The sequence below is a fragment of the Tachysurus vachellii genome, chromosome 9, assembly GCF_030014155.1.
Source record: "Tachysurus vachellii isolate PV-2020 chromosome 9, HZAU_Pvac_v1, whole genome shotgun sequence".
In the NCBI taxonomy this organism is placed as follows: domain Eukaryota; kingdom Metazoa; phylum Chordata; class Actinopteri; order Siluriformes; family Bagridae; genus Tachysurus; species Tachysurus vachellii.
The window spans coordinates 16,587,051-16,603,251 of record NC_083468.1 but is presented as its reverse complement, the minus strand read 5'-3'; the positions used below and the strand labels follow the sequence as shown (position 1 = coordinate 16,603,251).

The following is a 16,201-nucleotide window of genomic DNA, read 5'->3' as shown; positions in this document are numbered from 1 at the left end:
TTTAGTTTGTCTGTCTGTGTGTGTGTGTGTGTGTGTGTGTGTGTGTGTGTGTGTGTGTGTGTGTGTGTGTGTGTGTGTGGAAAATATGTTGACACAGTAATGGCAATTTGTAGAGCGGAGATTATGCAATCTTTTTTCCACTATGTAGCAGAATGTAAATAGTTATGACAAAAGTTGTTCTAATAAAATGTTCTAAGAAAGACTCTAATTGTCATAAAAGGTTACTATAATTCCTTAATGCTAGTCATCTCTTCACTTATTTCCAAATGACTATTTCTCTGTCAGCTACTTCCTTTTTTTTAGGTGTGCATACCTTACTCATTACATCAGCCAACACAGGTATGGTGATACAAAACTCAATGCAAGACCAGGTGAGTTTGTCTAGTCTGTTATCACATGAATATTTGCAGTTTAACACATTAAAGCAAATTATTCAGTGCCCCATTTCCCTTTCCCCTACACTTATAGTGTTTTACAGTGTGTTTGAACCCCAGAGTTAATACCACTGTCAAATTAACTGTAAGGTCTTACAAGAAACCTATTCAAAGATACACTGTCTAATTACTATTCAGAACCATATTTTCAAGTTTATTTTCTGTAGTTCTTGTAAAAGTTTCTAAAATGACTACTTGTTATTATTACTTGTTATTAATAATGTCTCAGACCTGCAAATGTAGCTAGCCTTTAACAATATAATAATAATGTAAAATGTCAAAGTTAGTTTAATAAACAACAAAGCTAGCTAGCTATCTAGCTAGCTAGCTAGATAGATCTATAAGAATCATGTCACATTTTTATAAATCAAAAACCTTTTATTTCTTACATTAAACACTAAAATATAGCAACATTAAGAGCTTAATATAAATAACGGTTTACAGTATGAGGTGTGAATGAATGATTTAACATTTTAGCTTTCATTCAAGTGCAGAATATTTTTGTAGTTATGTCGTCGATTATATTATATTTTGTCTGAAAACTCAAGAGAAATGACTCTAGTCAGAATTGCCAGTAAACCTTAGCTGCTGTGTGAAGTTTGGAAACATTGGTCTGCTAAAGAAAAGGAAATACAAACATGTCTATTATCATATAAAAGTCGGCATAATTCAATTTACATTTAATTTGATCTTGGTTCCACCCAAAGAATGCCTGTATTTGCAATCCACAACATTTAGAAAGCAGTCCTCCTCCAGTCTGATTCAACTGTGCAGCTGTAATGAATTGAAGCAGTGTGTTCAAACTAGAGAAAATTTTAAATTACGAAGAACATGGAGTCCTTAGAATGGTGGTAAAGAAACCAGTAGGTAGACAGGTATTTCATTTCACATTAAAACTTGATTGGATATTAAAATTCTTCAAATCTTTTTAGATCTTCAAATTCTTTTAAACTAAACCACCAACTAATCACAAGTAAAAGGTAGCCTTTTCAGCTTACATCTATTGCTGAAATAAAATAGACTTTGATATTTAAACATCTGGAAATATTTTTTTTGTTGTTGTTTATCATGCATGACTCATGGTGTGTCCCCCATGTCAACACATGGCAGCACTGAACTGCTTTCATTCATGTTGGTTACATTGCTGTTGTAGGACTGTCCCCTACTGTCCTCAAATGGTATGTATGGTTTTGGAAATTAAATCAGACCAAAGCAAGACCATGGTTTTAGGAGCAGCAAGAAAGCCCAGGAGTGTGTGGGTTTATCTAAGGTGTTTTATTCAGTTTTTTATTTTGTGGCTAAAGTCAGGGGTGCAGTTCCAAGGTAAAAGATGATACAAAGATCTTAATATTTACTACTATTGTGCTGAGTGTTTATGAGCTAATGGAATCAGTCAGCTCACTGTTTTCTGTTTCCACTTTCTCAACTTCTTGATTCATTAATAGATCAAATCTACATTTCTTTAACCTACTGGTTATCCTCAGACTGGCTAACAAATTGTTTTATCTCCTGACACTGTAACACTACATTTTAAAATTGCATTAAATAACTATTTAATGACATTTTAAAGGTATTCATATGCAAAAGAATTGTGTTCAATTTATTCTTAATGATGTAAGGAATATAAATGTATTGTTTTCATTGAGTTTAAAGGATTCGTCCTTGAATACACGGTTGCTTTGTACGGTTTTCCTACAGTTTTATGTGTGAGAGGAAATTTGAGTAGGTGAAGTCATGTGGGTGAAATGAACTAAGTACTGTCTTGCCATTTGGCTCAACTTTGTAAAGTATGTTTGTGAATCCACTGCACTATAAGGAAAGTTTAGTATAAGGAGGTTTTTTTATTGTCTCCCTGGAGCTTTCCATTTGTATCACTTCTAGCCAGAAAAATCCCTGTAGGTAATAAATGTGTTGAATATGTTTAGTATGAGCATATTGTGTATGGGAATCATTAGAAAGTGCAGGGTTTCAGTATCTAGAGATGACTGTGTTACAAATGCACAAAGTTCCTGATATATTCATATTTTTATATTTAATAATCATTTCTATATGTTTTTATTCAATTTTAATGAAATGGTCAGTCAAAAAATGACTACAACAAAAACATTCACTGCATGTTGTATTTGAACAGAGCAGCAGGAACAGAGCACCAGAAGAAGTATTTTCAAGATCAGATTAGGCTAGCTTGGAACTGATAATTAGTGAAAAACAACCAATATTTGATCAAGGCATGGCAGATCATAATAAACCAAATGTTCACTCAGGTACTGTGAGCCAGTATAATGTAGATAAAAAATAAAAAAGAGTTGTGTCATAAAATTTCTTGATCTATTGATTACTCTGGCTGTTGAAATCTGTTGAAACCTTCCACCTACTGGAACATCCAGACAACCAAGTTTCATTCCATAACATTATTATATTTGTGATCTAAACAAAGTTTCTGAGAAGAAATAACCTACTCTGGCAATGTTATCTACATATGCTGCAAAAGACAAAGAAAAGTGCCAAACCTTACTTATGTATACACAGAAACGTCACTGTAACATTTACAAACTGTCGGTCAGATAAGCTTGGAACAAGAAAAGTGCAATTCCCTAAACTCCAACAAAATTATTGCGTCTTTAACCCTTGCGGACACGTTTTCGTCAATTATATACCCAAAATATAAGAACTTAAAAATCACACATTATAGAAAACTTGATTTACTATATATATATATATATATATATATATATATATATATATATATATATATATATATATATATATTACTATAAATATACTATTTATTCTATAAAACTATATACATTCACAGTAGGATATATTTTGCACTTTCAGTGTTTATCAACATGTGCTGTGATTTTCTCAGCTGGTCTTGGAAGATACTTTCGGATGGCATCCACAATAGTTGACACCTCTGCCATTGCACATTTGCCTACAAACAGACACAAACTTTAGTCCATGCTACACATAAATAAACAGGGAAAGTCATCAAGGAACAAAGGCTCTTTGAGGAATACTCTTAAAGTACTTAAAATCCACAAAGGTGTTACAGTGATGTTACCTTCATCTCCACAGACCAGTTTCTTATAAATGCAGGGGATCTCCACATAGCCAAAGCCCTGAAGTGTGGCCACTTGCTGGGCAGTGAACGGATGCCGCCACATAGCCGTGTTCATGGCAGGACAAAAGAGTAGAGGGCGACTCGTGTCCCACGCTCTTACGATGCATGTCTGGGGAGGACAAACACTACATATTCATTTGGCAGAAAGATTAATCCAGATCATCAAGCCTTGTTAATTGATCAAAAATGAACAAGCCTTGTTAATCCAAGCTTGTTAATTGATCAAAGAGTTGAAAGAGTTGGCCTGAACTGCTCCAAGCAGTGGTTTGTGAACTCCAAAAGAGCCCCAATAAAATAACATAACGACTATTTCCCACACCATGCGTAAAAAAAGTAATATGGGTGTTTGCCTTACATGGGACTCAGACAACATTCCATCATCAATGAACAAGAGAATGCCCTTATAAAAACTTTGCACAAACTGCATGGTAACATTGTCAGTTCCACAGCTCTGCAGAAAGCTGGGAGGTGTTCTGTGTTGGTGAAAAGTCTCAAACACTAAAATGTGGGTAAATCAGCCATTGGCTCGCCCATGGAGGTGATAGCAGTAATGTGAACAGCAGCATTGACCTCTGGAAGCACAGTGTATCCATGCTTGTAGACTAAAATGTGCTACTCCTGTGGTCTCCATGACAGAAGACACCCTTAGGGGAGCAAAAAGAGTCTGTATAAGAGAGCAGAGACTAGTGTGTGCCAGGTCTACTGTGCTCAACTAGCAGCGGGTGCTGCCGTGAGCCCCTCTCCCGTCCAAAAGCACTCACAGGCGGTCAGTCTCTCAGTAACCTCGCACTGCAGCCAGAGCAGAGAGGAGACACACACCCCTCCGCGTCCAGGCTGCAAATGAATCGCGCATGCGCATGGCCGCCGTTGGTTTACAGAGCGGGGTGTAAATGTAAATGTTTCTTCACTTTTTCTCACACTAAAATAAATCACTGCATTTAAATTGACTCACGACATAGCTCTCCATTCACTGCATTGATGCAGGAATATCCTGAACTCTGTGACATCGCCTTGAAGATTCTCCTTCCTTTCGCGTCAACATATTTGTGTGAGGCAGGATTCTCAAAAAACCGCAATCGTGCACAAATCGAGGATGATTTGAGGCTAAGTTTATCAGACATTGAGCCAAGAATTGAGGATCTTTGCAAGGGAAAGCAGGCTCAGGTCTCACATTAACATACCTGCAAGCTTCTGTAAAAATGCAGATGATATGCCTACTATTAGGCCTAGTAATAATAACAATAATAAAGCAGAAATTAATATCAGAGGTCTGGTGCCAATTCCCAATTATAGCAATAGCATAGTAATGATAATAGACCTACTGATGATAATAATAATAATAATAAAAGTAAAGCATGTAACCTCATATAATGATATAGCAATAGCCTAGTAATGATGATAGGCCTACTATTCATAATAATATCTATCTATCTATCTATCTATCTATCTATCTATCTATCTATCCATGCAAGGTGGTGTGGGGGGGCCCCAACTGCAATGAACCTGCTTTGGGGGACCCACCTTGGTGTGTGAAGTATGTTCCCCAAAAGGTTGAGAACCCCTGCTATATAGTATAGTGTGTATTTTTATGCAAATTGGTGACATCACTAAATAAATTAGTCATTAAAAAGTATTTTCAAATTTCTTTTTCATATTTAGTAGTTTTGATTAGAACTGAGGTAGATTAACAGATTCATGCAAAAAAAAAAAATGAATAAAAAATATTAGTCTGATATAATTTCATATGACATTAATTTAGTGGATGTTTTCATCCACAGAGATACACTTAAGAGTAGTTTTTGTGAAGTGTCCAGAAGGGTTAAAAGAATCAATAATTAAAAAAAGTTTTGACTGACAGTTGTTTAAGCTGTGCTGAGTCAAGTCATATAGATTGGTAGTCATAACGTTAACCAGAAGACAGCTGTAGTTCATTTACTACTAGGCACAAACTCTGTTATTACTACACCAATGTGAGGTTTGCTGCAGATTGACAGTCTTTTCGTACATTTTAGAGCTGTTAGACACATGATAATGCTTTACAGAGTATGCAGAGTACATAGAGAAATGTATGTACAGAAACAAAAAGAAAGTAGCTTTTTAATAGAGGTTCTGTGGTTTAAGAACAAGTAATTTAAATGATTTAGAGATTTTATTGCTTTTGGTAGTATTTCCTAAAGAGTATAACATGAAAATATGTATCAATGGCATGGCATGACTATATTTAGCTTTAATAAATACTCATTTGTCTGTGTGTGTGTGTGTGTGTGTGTGTGTGTGTGTGTGTGTTTTCCAATCCAATCTCCGTTCTGTGTGTGAAGTATGTTCCCCATGTGCTTTGAGGGTTTCCTCTGGCCACTTTGGTTTCCTCCCTGGTTCAAAGTGTTGTAGGCTGATTAGTGTCTCTAAATTATCCATAGTGTGTTATTGTGTGTGTGTGACAGTCAAGCCAACAAAGGGGGAAAAAAGAACAATTTAACTTTTATTATATTTGGTAAAACATTCATTACCTGTTAAAAAAACTTAAAAGTTTTAAGTAACCCATAGCTTAATAATAGCAATTATCCACTTTGTTGAAGAAATATACATCAAGAGCCCCACATTACAGAGAATCACAGACCGGAATATGTCTATGGCTCATGAATGCTTTACTAGAAATAACCAGAATGGACTTTGTTTTTATACACCAGTTATGCTTCCAACATTCTAATTTTTGTAACTATACTCTTAAGCTATCAAATATTTCCAATAATGATTTAGTTTCTTTTGTGTTTATCTATTCATTATTTATACTTTGGGCAAGCCTGTCGGGTATTTATTTAATTTAGGTCATGTGATAAAGTTATTTAGTAACCCTTGACAAGCCCTGTGTACACAAGAAAACGCATTTACATATGTGAAGAAGTTGACAGAGAATGTGTGTGTGTGTTTGAGAGAGAGAGAGAGAGAGAGAGAGAGAGAGAGAGAGAGAGAGAGCAGGTATCATAAAGCACCTGTCTGTTTGGATAGTGTTACTAAGAGGATCCTTCACTGGCAGGATCTGTGAAAATTGCTTTGTTTGTTTCATCGACTTCTAACTTTTCTTTCTCCCAAAAAAGGTAACATTACCCAGTGCAAAAGTCCTCCGTTTTTGGAATATATTGGAATGGCAGATTTTCCTGGGAAGGTGAACACTCAGACAAGCTCTTCTCAGTTTCAGACAGCAAGTCACGTGCAAGTCATGAACATATCTTTTGACTTGAACTTCATTAAGAGTGTTCAAGGGGTTCTTCTTCTGGTGGAGATTGTAAGTTATGAAAAATGTCTTTAATCTAAAGTGTAAAATTGCTTGGTTGTTTAGTTTGATATAGGAAGTGTCTTTGTTATCTTATACTCTTTCGATTATCTCATTTACACTTTCTCTTGCCTGTCTGCCATCTGCTTTAGACATGCATGGTTGATCTTAATAATTTCTCAGCAACTACTGCAATGGTTCAAAAAGCTAGTTTGAGTTCCCATAGTCTTCATACGTTTATTTGTCTTTTCCTTTTCAATCAGATTCATAAATTTTATTTGCAGTCGGTTTTCTAAACATGGTAAACTAGGATGAATCCTGTCCTGTTAATACTGTGTGAGATTAAAATTGATTTAAAATATTTTTTTATTTTTTTAAAGATTTATACAGAAATCTATAACTCAGTAGCCACTATGTCATGATGCACTTCTGTCACACCTTGTATAACTATTTCCACCCTTAGTTTATCCTAGTTTAACTACAGTTATCTGTATCCTGTAAATTGGTGTAATGTGCATGAGTTATGACTTGATTGTAGTATTACAGCTATCACACATTATATTAAGTACCATGATAATACAAGTGAAACAGTACAGTATGTTATTTGATTCAATCATCCGTATTAGATTCAAGGAAGTTCAATATCGAGTAGGAACTCGTTCTTGAACTTCCTTGAATCTAATACGAATGATTGAATCAAATGCTCTAAAACAAAGTTTGACCCAAAGCAAACTCCATGTAACTTCTAATTTCCTCCTCATTGTGCATGATTGTGTACTTACCTTTGCTTGGACTTTTTATAGTGTACTATATAATTAACAAGTGTACTGTTGATGATGATGAAGGTTTCCATTATGGTGGTTGTTTTTGTTCTTGTTGTTGTTATACCTGTCCTTAGTTCCACTTCTCAGGGCAGTTTGTGGTTATGTTTGCCAGATCTCAGGTGTCATTCCCTTTCAATATGCCGGTTCATGCCACCAACAGCAAGCCGAGACCATTTTATACATTAATAATTGATCTGGCTAAAAGATGTGCATTGTACTAAACCATGTTATCAGAAACAATGAATCAGATACAGACGTATAATACAAAATAATAGTGGCCACAATAATCTAATCAGGTTATTCGGTTAATGCCAAATGGATCAGTGGATATTGGACTTTAGGTCATATTTACTCATAAAATCTTTAGAAGTTAAAGCAGGCATCAGGCTTTAAGCTGGAACCTTTCTAAGCATTTATGTGGACAGAAGTATTTTTTAGCCTGCTTTCATGATTTAAATACTGACATGATTCAAATAAACTGTACCTTTGCATTCTGCTGGGGTGGTGCTCTTATCTTTTATGTGCTTTTAATATGTATATTTCAACAGGATACATGGAAACACTGCACCTTTTAAATGGCCATCAAATTGATCATAATTAGATTTGAGTAAAGCTTTAAAATGTATACTCTATTTACATAAACGTAACAACAGAGCACAGTGTAGTACCTGCTTCTAATTATAATATTTTCACCCATGGCCTAGAACCGTGTTTTTTTTTTTTAAACTACATTTTTGCTTTAGCGATTCACTCTCTCTTCGATTCAATACTTTACTGTATATATAAAACCAAACACTACATTCAACCAGAACCTATGCATTTATTTTTTACTATTTAACAGCAGAGTATCCTGCAACTTCACATTAGTGTCTTTAAAGAGGTGTGCGGAAAATGATGAACTCTCTATTCTGATCTATTCTGATATCAGGAATTTAGGCTTACTGGGAAAATGCTTAGGCTGGCAGTTTCTGTTCATGTTTTCCGCATACACATGTGGGTTTGCTCTGGGTTCTCTGGTTTCCTTTCACCTACGAAAAAACATGACAGTAGGTTTATCTTTATTAAGATAAATTGCCTCAGGGGTGAATGTGTGTGTGCTCTCCTGCAATTTCATTTTTGACTCACTCCCAGGGTTTATGGCTTCAGGAACTGGTTAAACATTAAACATAAATAAATAAATAAATAAATAAATAAATAAATAAATAAATAAATATTAAAACGAACAAACGAAATAATAAATAAATAATAGTTTCACTCTGAAACAATTGAAATAGATTTTGTTCACATTTTCAATTGTGTTATATTAAGAATGTTTCTAATCCCTATGCCTAACATCATACATAGTTCAAGTATTAATTTTAATGAGTATAAATATATAAATGATCTTCCACCTGTAGATTTTTGGCCTGCTGGTGTGGGCCCTTATCTCCAGTGCTGAGTATTGGCATGCGCCCGCCTTAGGCTGGGTGTTGTTTGTGAGCATAACGCTGTGGATCCTCAGCACTGTGCTCTACATCATGCTCATCTTGAGTATGAGGCAAAAATTGTCCTCCGTACCCTGGCCTCTAGCGGTAAGTGGATGTCTTACTGGAATTATAGTGGAATACATTATTCTGTGCCATCAAACATAACAAGGTAAACCTGACTATTGCAGCATACATTATATAGTGTTCCCTATTTTCACTTCACATCATAGCTGCTGGTGTTTTATGGGGTTGCGAGCGTCCTGTACCTCACGGCTTTCGTGGCAAACGCAGTTTCAGTCAGTCGCTTTGGAGGATATAACTTTAATCACATGGCAGCATCTGCGGTAAGTGAAGTGACAGTGAATTCAACATAAAGTTCTTCTTTATCCCATGATGAAACATTTCAATCCTGAAGGGAGTGGGCTCTTGTCTCCACTCACAGGGCTTGAAAAGTTTGATGATATTGAAAATGATGATAAATCTTAAATAAATCATATAAGATGGGATTTGCATTCATCAGACCCCAACATATTTAAACTATTATCTGTTCACTATCTTCCATATGAATTGAGGGAATGACTTTTGCAGGAATGGTGTTTATATTTCCAGTATATATGTTTATATTTTACAACTTCACAGACTTACACATCTATCCCAATGTACACTGAAGCTGTTCTGGTGACTTGTAGTAGTCCAGCTTTGGATTTACCTTCAATTTAGTCACCTGTCTGTAGGTGCAACAGGAAAAGTTTATCAATCAGTGCACATGCGTTTATGGCACTTTTAAAAAGTTGAGCTTTTATACCAAGCCTGGTCAAAGTCCATACAACAAACTGAGAAGCACATGACATGGGTATAATTTCCTGTTGTGAAAGAAGCTTGCCATTTCAACAGTGATGAAAAGGTCAATACTATAAAACTGTGTGTTACAAAACTCCATTTCATATGGTTTATCATTTATGAGTCCTAGAAAGCATAAAAGCACTGTTTCCAGCCTGGATGTGGGTTTATTTTGTATGTATTGTGTCTTTCAGTCTTTTGCCAGTTTTGTGATGGGGATTTACATTGGCAGCACCATTCATGCTTTCATAGAGTGGAAGGGTGATGGAGGAAATGCAGCTATGGCTACTGTTCCTGTGTAGCCACTGTGCTTGTGCTCTGACGAGGAGCTCTTAAAGATGTGACAAATTCTTACCATGACCTAAAGGAGATTATAGCATAATAGCATTTTTGTGCTATTACATTGCAACAAATGACATCTTACTTAGTCAACATATCTTCAATATAGTCAAATTTATAAGGCATTTCCTATTATAAGATTATATTAAACCACATATATTTCTATATCTGCCAAAAGGATATATAATATAATATGTAATATAATCTCATAATAAGAAATGTTTGATAATTTTGCCTAAATATTAAAGGTATTTTTCTTGCTCATATCTCATTTTTGGAAGTGTACAGAAGCTCACTGGTTTACAAACAAACCTATTTTGTATGCTTTTAAAAGTATAAATGATGAGTATTTCTGTTGATTTTTTTGTCTACACCTGATCAAGCGTGTATTTACTGTATTTAATAAATTTTAAAAATTGTCTGTTTTACAATACAAGTGTATTCGTATTTTTTATCGCCGTTTTGTGATATTTGATGTGAGTTCAATTACAGTTATTTATTTCTTCAGCATACAGTAATATTTACATACAAAGACAAAAAAAATGGGTGAGTCAAACATTCAGGTCATACCCATGATATCAACATGAAATAAATAAAAAAAAAATGACAAAAAAACACTTCTTTTTTATATCTACATGTGGGAGTTGTCTAGAAGCTGAACTAGAAATAAGCTGGAGTAGAAATCCCCATATTTAAAGAACCATGAGATTGTAGAAAAGTTTAGAACACTCTCTCTCCCATGCACTCTCACACACACGCACACTCACTCTCTCACACACACACACACGCACACACACATGCACACTCCAGCAGCTTTACTCTTTTTACAGCAGATACCACATTCACCTGTATAGTAGCATGATCATTACAACATATCATAGACAGTACAGAGAAAATCTGAATCTCTTAGTAAACCTGCAAAACACTGAGAGGAACTGCACTATAAAAGCAGGATGTATTAACATTAAGTTTAAGTGTTAAACCAAAGTAAACTCATGGTCCAATTCAGCAAACTAGGCTCCAGAAAAAAAACCCTATGTGGCTGTACAAGCTGAGGAAATATAAATGATGACATCATTTATGTCATTTATTTTGTGTGTGTGTGTGTGTGTGTGTGTGTGTGTGTGTGTGTGTAAGAGACTGAAGTGATTCTTGGTTTAAAAAGAGTCTGATCCTGGTGCGGAAGTGATTGCTGTGGAAGTGGATGATCTTAGTGACCTCACCACCAGGCCAGTGCTGAGGTCCAGCCCTCTTCCTTCTCGCTCCTGCACAACGAAGAAGTTGATTAGTTTTGTAAATGCTCCATCCTAAAGGGCTTTTGTAGGTTTTGTTTAAAGGTGGGGTCTCCGTTGTTTGAAAGTCAATGTTGACATTTGAAATCACCAAAACAAACACACCCCTAACCCAAATGGGTCCCACTCCTGTTTTGATAGCTCCACCCCACACATACACCAGACAAGTATAACCCAAATATAACCCAGACAAGTATTATGGCAGAACATGTTGGGGCAGCTGACCAAGGGTATATTTTTATCAATAAATGAACTCAAAGAGTAATACTATGGTAATACAAATGTGTTTTGTAGTACTGTGTGTTGTACCGTGAAAGGTTTATCGTCATTTCACGCGGAAGACGTTCAGTTCTCTCCAGCGCTGGAAAGCTGATCCTATATTAAACATGGGTCCTGCTTCTTGCCTTATTGTAAGCCTTTCTTCACTTTCTTTCTTTGTTTTTATCCTCCATGTCAATGTTAAAACTGCTTTCTGCTAATGTCACACATGCGTACTGAACACTCTCTCCGCCCATATTGAAAAGACACGCCCCTTTCTGCTCATTGGCTACACTGAGACATTGGTTAGTTTTGTTTTTGTTTTGTTTGGCGGCCCAACGCAGTTTTCTAAAGCATTTCTCAAACAATGGAGACCCTACCTTTAAGTTATAATCAGCATACTTTAATTTGCCTGTATGCCATTTCACCGATTCCATCCTGCATCTTTTCATGCATTAACACAACATATGCCCAACAAGTAAACAACTGGATACTATATTTCTATCATTTCTTCATCTTAATATTTCCAGACATTCATTTGTTAAAAATATCTAGTGTTGCATCTGGAAGGGCATCCGCCGTAAAAATCTGTGTGAAATCAAATATGCGAACCCTGAACAGGGTTAGTAATAAAGTAGTGAATTAGCATATAACCTTAATTAAGCCCATTTCTGTGCCAGTTTCTAACTCTACAATGTTCAAGGGGGTGAATATGTACACAAAGCACTGCATGTCTCTCATATATCACTTACGGCTCTGTAGTCAAGAAACATCTCTTTAAAAGCCATGAAATCTGTAAAGGTGAGCAGCATGTCAAATATATCCCCTGAGACTTCTTCTCTGTGTTGACTTAGGTAGAAAAGGCATAGGAAGAAACAAAAAAGCATAAGTTTTAAAAATATGACTGAAGAATGAAGAATATGTGGAAAAATAAGAATTTAAATTAAATTGAAATATTGTCCATTAATGCAAATGATTTTAAATTTAAAATCAGGCTACACTTTAGGCTACACTGACATTTCCTGAAAATTAGTAACTGATTTGAACAAAAGAAGAAGATTCTCATATTCGAAACATTATTCTTTTTTTTTTGAGAAAAAGAATGAGAAAAAGAATGAAGAGATAAAGAACGACTTACTTAAGTGAATGAGTAAAGTCGTTCATGTTAAACCCAGGAATCCGCTCGATCAATTGCTGCTCCAGATACTTCTCCAAGAGCTCAATCTGACATCAAAAATGAGTTCATTAATTACAAGAACAGACTCTAGAAAATTCATGAACAAGCTACCATGAACCTGCTTACATATTCATTAAAAATTGGCGTATAAATGAGTTTATTCTCCTCTGTGTCCTCAAACTCCAGGTAATACTTCTCCATGAAGGACCGCTGAAGGTTCTGGAAGTCATCATCTGAAAAATAATAATAAACAAAAAAAAAAATTACCCACAAAGTTTTTAATCTTAATTGCGGTTTGCACACAGGGAACAGCAAAGTTTGGTCTAATAAAGTTAATTAAATAAAGTGAAACAAACACAAAATCGTCTGTAAAACTTACCCATTATGATATCCTCAATGTTCCCAATGACAGTATCAAACAATGCATCTGCCCCTGATGATCTTAAAAACAAGCAATGCAATATACACATGACACAGAATTAAACCATTTTTAACAACAAAAATATTATTAAATTAGAAAGAGAAAGAGAGAAATAGTGAGAAACTCACTTTGAAACAGCAAATTCTTCCTCATCCAAGTCTATCATCTCAACAATATTCTCCTCTCTATTGAGCAGACCTATGGAAACAATATGGAGTCGACTTTATTTGTTTAACTTTAATCTCAGCTTATTAAAAAATGATACAAAAATACAACCTCCTGGCTACTTAACATCTTGCTAACCTTCATGCTAATTCGTCAGCTATCTAGTTCGTAAACACTATTAATGCACGAACAAGCATTTTAAAAAATGAAGTAACCTTAGCTGTACATCTTAAAGTATTTATAGAAAGTATAAAGCAAAACACAAAGCCAGCTTACCTGTCTCCTGAATGTCCGTCATTACTAGAGAGCATACAACGACAAATACAGCCAGTTCGTTTCCGGCTGCCAAGGCAACGCGAAAATACAGTCCGCCATTAAATCTTTCCGGTAAGAATCACGGCCAATGATTTAGGTTCCGATTCCCGAGCGCTTCACACAGTGCTGAACGACATAAACAAAAACAAAAGCATAAAATTTCTATTAGGTTTATTAATAACTTAATATTATATCGTATAATATTAATATTTAATATGATAACATTATAACATTAATAATTTATTAACGTTTATTATAATTGAACTCTATTGAATGCTGAAACATTGATATTATAACGTTGAAAAATATAGGAAAAGACTACAATTTGTCTCCCTCTACTGGTATGTCTAGAAAAGTATTTTAACAGCCAGGCCAGTTATTTTATTTGTATTATTCTATATTTTAAGGGTTTGAGATGGATCAAGAGATGAATATGAGATGATAGACCAGAATTTTAAAGTTTTAATTTCTATTTTCTACTTAATATTTACATCCAGATGTGTCAATCAACCTTTTGTGTGAATCCACCCATTTATCTAGCAAAAAGTATTGTGACTGACAAGTGTTTCTTGTGTTTCAATATGATATGTCTTTAAAAAAAAAAAAGAAAATTGAAGATGACAGAAACACTGTGAGAGCTTTTGTGAGAACATCTTCCACAGGGAAAGTACCACAATTCACCATTTAAAAAAGATTTGGAGAGCAGACCTACAGATGCAACAAGATACAAAACTCATCAGCAGTAAGAATCAGAAGGCCAGATTGGAATTCACAAAGATTTACAGAAATTAAAGTTTGTTCCTCCTGGAACAGGATCACTACTAATAATGTAACTCATGAAGGGAGCAGCAGAATGAATTCAGAAGTCTGCAGAAACGTTCTGTCTGCTAATATACAGAGGAAAACATCCGGTCAATTTGGGAGTCTGATCAATGGGGGGGTTTGGATGGTTTTAGATTTGCGAAAGTCAGTCAACAGACTTTAACCCAATTTAGCAGCCTTTCACCTTCTGAAGAGGAGACTGAAATTAACATTGATCTCAAGTCAAGTCAAGTCAAATCAAGTCAAGAAGCTTTTATTGTCATTTCAACCATATATAGCTGTTGCAGTACATAGTGAAATTAGACAACGTCTCATTACGTCTCATTACGTCTCATTACTCTAACGTTAAATGCTCTACCAAAGCATTAAAAAAAGAGTCTCAACAATTATTTCCCCTCACTGTAAATACATTCATCTGTAATTGAGCAGTGTGTTTTTTGTATTATGATGACAAATGATTATTCTACACACAGGTCTAACCTAACAAGCTTGCTAGATCATGAGTGATATTACATTAATATATTTTGCTTTAAATGTAACCCAAATGACTAAATAAATCACTAATTCTTTGACATGTATATTTAGTAGCAGATTACATTTTCACTTTTGAGTAGTCCTGACAAAACTGTCCTGGATCCAACATGGGTGGGTGCTCTGGAGACCTGTAGAATCAAATTTAATCAAAATACGTTCTAGATATATTTGGAGATTCTTTGGAGTGCTTTTTTTTTGGGTGTTTCCTTCTGTTCAAATATTTGTAATGGCAGCATAATGGCGCAGTCACCTCACAGTTGCAGGGTTCCCAGTTTAAGCCATGCAAGTTTTCCTCTGGGTTATCTGATTTTCTTCCACAACCCCTTGTCCTCAGAAGTCTTGATTTTTCATAAGCAAGACTTTCCACAGCGACTCTCGATTCACTGTGTTTCCGAGCTGGATTCTGCTGTTAAGATGAATGAATGGAAATTAGTTAGAACTTACATTTGTACAGTGGGATTGGGAGCCATTTTCTTTTGTAGAAACAGTTTTGCAAATGTTTGGTGTCTGGATGGAACTTGTTCCCTTCGTCTATTCAATAAACACTATTTATTTTTTTATTTTGCAAAACATATAACACATAAACAAGGATTTGCATACACAGACATAGAAAAGCGTCAATACCACAATATCAAAAGATTATATTAAGAATTTTATAATGGACTACTTTAACCTTGTAGCGCATGTTCGACAAGAGCCAGGCATTTTCCCTATATATATCTGTTATAAAGAAATCTCAGTAGAATTTTCTCTTGGCGTAATCTTTCTTTTTATTTAAGAAAAGTTTGTGAATATGTCTGTTGCACTTCCTGTCTAAAATATCAATACCACCCATAGGCAAAGCTGACATGTGACATGTCCTCAACATACATGTGACGTATTGAAGAGCTCGATGGATCGAGGAGAAATGGATTACGGG

General features: G+C 35.2%; 2 protein-coding genes and 1 long non-coding RNA gene across 4 annotated transcripts; 1 reads left to right on the top strand and 2 right to left on the bottom strand.

Annotated features, from left to right (window-relative positions):
• Positions 1-2,584: 2,584 nt before the first annotated feature.
• Positions 2,585-7,892, bottom strand: LOC132851249 (uncharacterized). The gene is made up of 3 exons (XR_009649019.1): positions 7,612-7,892; positions 3,499-3,667; positions 2,585-3,369 (listed from the first exon to the last, which is right to left on the bottom strand). It is a non-coding gene; the product is annotated as an uncharacterized LOC132851249 (long non-coding RNA).
• pllp (plasmolipin) lies at positions 6,475-10,913 on the top strand. 2 transcript variants are annotated; one of them, XM_060877966.1, is made up of 5 exons: positions 6,475-6,653; positions 6,749-6,841; positions 9,051-9,224; positions 9,350-9,463; positions 10,154-10,913. In XM_060877966.1, exons 2-5 carry the CDS (start codon positions 6,776-6,778, stop codon positions 10,259-10,261), a joined length of 462 nt encoding a protein of 153 aa, XP_060733949.1. In that variant the 5' UTR covers positions 6,475-6,653; positions 6,749-6,775; the 3' UTR covers positions 10,262-10,913. The 2 variants fall into 2 exon arrangements, with proteins under 2 accessions (XP_060733949.1, XP_060733948.1); XM_060877965.1 differs by having other exon boundaries at positions 6,475-6,841.
• A 490-nt stretch (positions 10,914-11,403) lies between these two features.
• arl2bp (ADP-ribosylation factor-like 2 binding protein) lies at positions 11,404-13,999 on the bottom strand. Its single transcript, XM_060877964.1, has 7 exons — positions 13,888-13,999; positions 13,575-13,644; positions 13,405-13,466; positions 13,152-13,258; positions 12,987-13,072; positions 12,601-12,697; positions 11,404-11,563 (listed from the first exon to the last, which is right to left on the bottom strand). Exons 1-7 carry the CDS (start codon positions 13,907-13,909, stop codon positions 11,456-11,458), a joined length of 552 nt encoding a protein of 183 aa, XP_060733947.1. The 5' UTR covers positions 13,910-13,999; the 3' UTR covers positions 11,404-11,455.
• Between the last annotated feature and the right edge of the window lie 2,202 nt (positions 14,000-16,201).

Coding starts and splice junctions, on each gene's coding strand:
- arl2bp (XM_060877964.1), bottom strand. CDS start 13,909: ATGACGGACATTCAGGAGACAG. Junction 13,259..13,404: donor CATTGAGGATATCATAATGG/GTAAGTTTTACA, acceptor ATTATTTTTCAG/ATGATGACTTCCAGAACCTT. Junction 13,073..13,151: donor CGCCAATTTTTAATGAATAT/GTAAGCAGGTTC, acceptor TTTTGATGTCAG/ATTGAGCTCTTGGAGAAGTA.
- pllp (XM_060877965.1), top strand. CDS start 6,701: ATGGCAGATTTTCCTGGGAAGGTGAACACTCAGACAAGCTCTTCTCAG. Junction 6,842..9,050: donor TTCTTCTTCTGGTGGAGATT/GTAAGTTATGAA, acceptor TTCCACCTGTAG/ATTTTTGGCCTGCTGGTGTG. Junction 9,225..9,349: donor CCGTACCCTGGCCTCTAGCG/GTAAGTGGATGT, acceptor TTCACATCATAG/CTGCTGGTGTTTTATGGGGT.